The sequence below is a fragment of the Zalophus californianus genome, chromosome 4 (assembly GCF_009762305.2).
Source record: "Zalophus californianus isolate mZalCal1 chromosome 4, mZalCal1.pri.v2, whole genome shotgun sequence".
Lineage (NCBI taxonomy): Eukaryota > Metazoa > Chordata > Mammalia > Carnivora > Otariidae > Zalophus > Zalophus californianus.
In genome coordinates this window covers 106566789-106573197 of record NC_045598.1, presented here as the reverse complement: position 1 = coordinate 106573197, position 6409 = coordinate 106566789, and the positions used below count along the sequence as shown (strand labels likewise).

At 42.7% G+C, this 6409-nt stretch overlaps 1 protein-coding gene across 1 annotated transcript; it reads left to right on the top strand.

Annotated features, from left to right (window-relative positions):
* The first annotated feature begins 4701 nt into the window (after positions 1-4701).
* Positions 4702-6409, top strand: LOC113924588 (glutamate dehydrogenase 1, mitochondrial-like). Its single transcript, XM_027598575.1, is given in 2 exon segments — positions 4702-5007; positions 5009-6409. Coding segments are annotated over 2 exon segments (1707 nt in total).

Here is a 6409-nt window from a genome sequence, read left to right as displayed (position 1 = left end):
TTCTTTTTCTTTTTTCTTTTTCTATTTTTTTAATTTTTCTTTTACACTTTTTCAACCAACATTTTATCAGTCCCTTTTTAAAAAATCTTTTTTATTATTCATTTTTAGAGTAATATACTATCACTTCATTGTAGTTAACCTTACTTTTGGTATATATACATAAGTTGTTCTCTCTTTAAAATTTTGGGATACAGTTTCTTCTAACAGACCAAAATATCCCCTAAATCTCTAGTATATGGCTTTGTTCTAGTCTCCTGCCTGATCACATTCTCTCCCTTTTTATTTTAAATTTCTCTTCTTTTTTCAACCAACTTCTTATCAATTCCTTTTATAAAATCCTTTATAGTTTTCATCTTTACAGTCATATTCTATCCCTGCATCATATTTACCCTAATTTTTGTACATATATGAGTTTTTCTTTCTTTAAAATTTTGGGAGGCAGTTTCCTCTAACAGACAAAAATACTCCCAAAATCTAGTGTGTGCCATGGATCTATTCACCAGCCTGGACATATTTGATCATATTCTTTTTTTTCTTTTTCTTTTTCTTTTTTTTCCTTTTCTTTTTTCTTTCTTTCCCTTTCTTTTCCCCCAGTTTCGGGTCTCTTCTGATTTGTTTAGTGTATATTTTTCTGGGGTCATTGTTACTCTGTTAGCATTTTGTTCTCTCATTCATCTGTTTTCCTCTGGACAAAATGACAAGACGGAAAAACTCAACTCAAAAAAAAGAACAAGAGGGAGTACTGACTGCGAGGCACCTAATTTATATGGACATCAGTAAGATGTTGGAACTAGAGTTCAGAATGACGATTATAGAGATATTAGCTGGGCTTGAAAAAAACATGGAAGATACTAGAGAAACCCTTTCTGGAGAAATAAAAGAACTAAAATCTAACCAAGTCAAAATAAAAAAGGCTATTAATGAGGTGCAGTCAAAAATGGAGGTTCTAACTGCTAGGATAAATGAGGCAGAAGAGAGAATTAGTGATATAAAAGACCAAACGATGCAGAATATGGAGGTAAGAAAAAGAGAGGAAAACAAGGACGGATCACGAGGGGAGAATTAGAGAGATAAGTGATACCATAAAGTGAAACAATAATAGAATAAATGGGATCCCAGAAGAGGAAAGATGGAGAGAGAGGGGCAGAAGGTATATTGGAGCAAATTATACTGAAGAACCTCCCAAACCAGGGGAAGGAAACAAGTATCCAAATCCAAGAAGCACAGAAAACCACCCTCAAAATCAGTATAAATAGGTCAACACCCCAACATCTAAAAGTGAAACTTGCAAATATCGAGACAAAAAGAAAATTCTGAAAGCAGCTCTGGACAAGAAGTGGTTTCTCCTACCAGGGTAGAAACAGAAGACTGGAAGGCCAGAAAGGACCGGCATGATATATTCAGGGCGCTAAATGAGAAAAATATGCAGACAAGAATACTATATCCAGCTAGGCTGTCACTGAAAATAGAAGGAGAGGGAGGGGGAAAAGATGGCGGAGGAGTAGGGGACCCTATTCCAACCGGCCCCAGGAATTGAGCTGGATATCTACCAGACAACTCTGAACACCCGTGAAATCAGCCTGAGATGTAAGAAGATAGATCTGGATCTCTACAAACAGAATATCTCAGGTGGTTGTTTTGAGGTACATAGCAGGGAGCCGTGATTCCACAAGCAGATATCGGAGGATAAATGGCAGTGGGAGGAAGGCTGGCCATGGGGATCCTACATTGTCAGTGAGTGATAGCCTCCTGTGCTGGGGACTAGGCACAGACTCACAAACCTTTAGTGGCAGGGAAAGGAATTTAGGGCAGCCCCCTGGATGGAAACCCGGAGGGGTGGGGCCCGCCTGCGAACTGGGAGCGGCTGGCGGTTTTAGAAGTACAAAAGGCAGAAACGAGCTCCGACCAACTAACTCTACACCATAAAGAACTAGAGAAAAAGCAACAAATGATGCCTAAGCCACGCATCAGAAAAGAAATAATTAAGATTAGAGCAGAGATCAATGAAATAGAAACCAGAAACACAGTAGATCAGATCAATGAAACTAGAAGTTGGTTCTTTGAAAAAATTAATAAGATCGATAAACCAATGGCCAGACTGATCCAAAAAAAAAAGAGAAAGGACCCAAATTAATAAAATTATGAATGAAAGGGGAGAGATCATGACTAACACCAAGGAAATGGAAACAATCATTAGAAATTATTATCAACAACTATATGCCAATAAACTCAGCAATCTGGATGAAATGGAGGCCTTCCTGGAAACCTATAAAGCTGCCAAGACTGAAACAGGAAGAAATTGACAACCTGAATAGGCCAATAACCAGTAACGAGATTGAACCAGTGATCAAAAACTTCCCAAAAAACAAAAGTCCAGGCCCTGATTGAGTCCCTGTGGAATTCTACCAAACATTCAAAGAAGAAATAATACCTATTCTACTGAAGCTGTTTCAAAAAATAGAAACAGAAGGAAAGCTTCTGGACTCATTGAATGGGGCCAGCATTACCTTAATCCCCAAACCAGGCAAAGGCCCCATCAAAAAGGAGAATTTTAGACCAATATCCTTGATGAATATGGATTGCAAAATCCTCAACAAAATCCTAGCTAATAGGATCCAACAATACATTAAAAGGATCATCCAGAATGACCAAGTGGGATTTACCCTGGGATACAAGGGTGGTTCAACATTCACAAATCAATCAATGTGATAGAACACATTAATAAGAGGAGGGAGAAGAACCATATGGTCCTCTCATTTGATGCAGAAAAAGCTTTTGACAAAATATCATCCTTTCCTGATTAAAACTCTTCAGAGTATAGGGATAGAGGGAACATTCCTCAAGTTTATAAAATCCATCTATGAAAAACCCACAGCGAATATCATCCTCAATGGGGAAAAGCTGAGAGACTTTCCCTTAAGATCAGAAACATGTCAAGGATGCCCACTCTCACCACTATTGTTCAACATAGTACTAGAAGTCCTAGCAACAGCAATCAGACAACAAAAAGAAATAAAAGGTATTCAAAATGGCAAAGAAGTCAAACTCCCTCTTTTTGCAAATGACATGATACTTTATGTGGAATACCTAAAAGACTCTACCCCAAATTACTACAACTCATACAGCAATTCAGTAATGTGGCAGGATGCAAAATCAATGCACAGAAATCAGTTGCTTTTTATACACTAACAACACAAGAGTAAAAGAGAAATTAGAGAAATGATTCCATTTATAATAGCACCAAAAACCATAAGATAAGTCGGAATAAACCAACCAAAGAGGCAAAAGATCTATACTCTAGAACTACAGAACATTCATGAAAGAACTGAAGACAAAACAAAAAGAGGAAAAACATTCAAAATGTTTGAAAGACCTAAATGTGAGCCAGGAGTCCATCAACATCCTGAAGCAGAACACAGGCAGCAACCTCTTCGACCTCAGCTGCAGCAAATTCTTCCTAGAAACATCGCCAAAGGCAAGGGAAGCAGGGGTAAAAATGAACTATTGGGACATCATCAAGATAAAAAGTTTTTGCACAGCAAAAGAAACAGTCAACAAAACCAAAATACAACCGAAAGAATGGGAGAAAATATTTGCAAATGATGTATCAGATAAAGGGCTAGTATCCAAAATCTATAAAGAACTTATCAAACTCAATACCCAAAGAACAAATGATGCAATCAAGAAACGGGCAGAAGACATGAACAGACATTTTTCCAAAGAAGACCTCCAAATGGCCAACAGACACATGAAAGTGTTCATCATTGCTCAGCATCAGGGAAATCCAAATCAAAACCTCAATGAGATACCACCTCACACCAGTCAGAATGGCTAAAATTAACAAGTCAGGAAATGACAGATTTTGGCAAGGATGTGGAGAAAGGGGAACCCTCTTACACTGTTGGTGAGAATGCAAGCTGGTGCAGCCACTCTGGAAAGCAGTATGGAGGTTCCTCAAAAAGTTGAAGATAGAGCTACCTTACAACCCAGCAATTGCACTACTGGGTATTTACCCCAAGGATACAAATGTAGTGATTCAAAGGGGTACGTGCACCCCGATGATTATAGCAGCAATGTCCACAATAGTCAAACTGTGGAAAGAGCCAAGATGTCCATCGACAGATGAATGGATAAAGAAGAAGTGGTATATACATACAATGGAATATTATGCATCCATCAAAAAAACCGAAATCTTGCCATTTGCAACGACGTGGATGGAACTGGAGGGTATTATGCTGAGTGAAATAAGTCAATCAGAGAAAGACATGTATCATATGATCTCACTGATAGTAGGAATTCTTAATCTCAGGAAACAAACAGTGTTTCTGGAGTGGTGGGAGGTGGGAGGAATGGGGTGGCTTGGTGATAGAGATTGGGGAGGGTATGTGCTATGTTGAGTGCTGCGAATTGTGTAAGACTGTTGAATCACAGACCTTTACCTCTGAGACAAATAATACATTATATGTTAAATTAAAAAAAAAACAGAAGATAGCAGGAAGGGAAAAATGAAGGGGGGGATATGGGAGGGGGAGCTGAACCATGAATGACTATGCACTCTGAGAAACTGAGGGTTCTAGAGGGGAGGGGTGTGGGGTGATGGGTTAGCCTGCTGATGGATATTAAAGAGGCATGTACTTCCTCCCTCCCTCTGTTCCCCGGCCTCCGAGAGCTCCTCTGCTCCGCGGCCTCCACCCCACCGCCATGTACCACTGCCTGGGCGAAGCGCTGCTGCTGTCCCGCACAGGGCCCGCTGCCTTGGGTTCCGTGTTGGCCAACTCGGCAGCGCTGCTGGGCTGGCCCTGCGGGCAGCACGCCATCGCCGCCGTGGTCGCTGCCCCGTAGGCAGGGCTCGCACCGCCCACCCGGCGACACTACAGCGAGGCGGCGGCCGACCGCGAGGACGACCCCAACTTCTTCAAGATGGTGGAGGGCTTCTTCGACCACGGGGCCAGCATCGTGGAGGACAAGCTGGTGGAGGACCTCAAGACCCGGGAGAGCGAGGAGCAGACCTCAAGACCGGGTGCACTGCATCCTGCGGATCATCAAGCCCTGCAACCATGTGCTGAGCCTGAGCTTCCCCACCCGGCCCCACGATGGCTCCTGGGAGGTCATCGAAGGCTACCGGGCCCAGCACAGCCAGCACCACACGCCCTGCAAGGGAGGTATCCATTACAGCACTGATGTGAGTGTGGATGAAGTGAAGGCTCTGGCTTCTTTGATGACATACAAGTGTGCAGTGGTTGATGTGCCATTTGGGTGTGCCCAGGCTGGTGCTAAGATCAATCCCAAGAACTATACTGATAATGAATTGGAAAAGATCACAAGGAGGTTTACCATGGAGCTGGCAAAGAAGGGCTTTACTGGTCCTGGCATTAATGTGCCTGCCCCAGACATGAGCACAGGCGAGTGGGAGATGTCCTGGATTGCTGACACCTATGCCAGCACCATAGGGCACTATGATATTAATGCCCATGCCTGTGTTACCGGTAAGCCCATCAGTCAGGGCAGAATCCATAGGCGGATCTCTGCTACTGGCTGGAGAGTCTCCCATGGGCTTGAAAATTTCATCAACGAAGCTTCTTACATGATTTTTTTAGGAATGACACCAGGGTTTGGAGATAAAACATTCATTGTTCAGGGATTTGGTAATGTAGGCCTGCACTCTATGAGATATTTACATCGTTTTGGTGCTAAATGTGTTGGTGTTGGTGAATCTGATGGGAGCATAGGGAATCCAGATGGTATTGACCCAAAGGAACTGGAAGACTTCAAATTGCAACATGGATCAATCCTGGGCTTCCCCAAGGCAAAGCCCTATGAAGGGAGCATCTTGGAAGCTGACTGTGACATCCTGATCCCTGCTGCCAGTGAAAAGCAGCTGACCAAGTCCAATGTACCCAGAGTCAAAGCCAAGATCATTGCCGAGGGTGCCAATGGGCCGACAACTCCAGAGGCTGATAAGATCTTCCTGGAGAGGAACATTATGGTGATTCCAGATCTCTACTTGAATGCTAGAGGAGTGACAGTATCTTACTTCGAGTGGCTGAAGAATCTAAATCATGTCAGCTACGGCCGTTTGACCTTCAAATATGAAAGGGATTCTAACTACCACTTCCTCATGTCTGTTCAAGAGAGCTTAGAAAGAAAACTTGGGAAACATGGTGGCACTATTCCTGTTGTACCCACAGCAGAGTTCCAAGACAGGATATCGGATGCCTCCAAGAAAGACATCGTGCACTCTAGCTTAGCTTATACCATGGAGCACTCTGCCAGGCAAATCATGCACACGACCATGAAGTACAACCTGGGTTTGGATCTGAGAATGGCCGTGTATGTCAACGCCATTGAGAAAGTTTTCAAGGTGTACAATGAAGCTGGTGTGACCTTCACATGGACGGAGTGTGGCTGA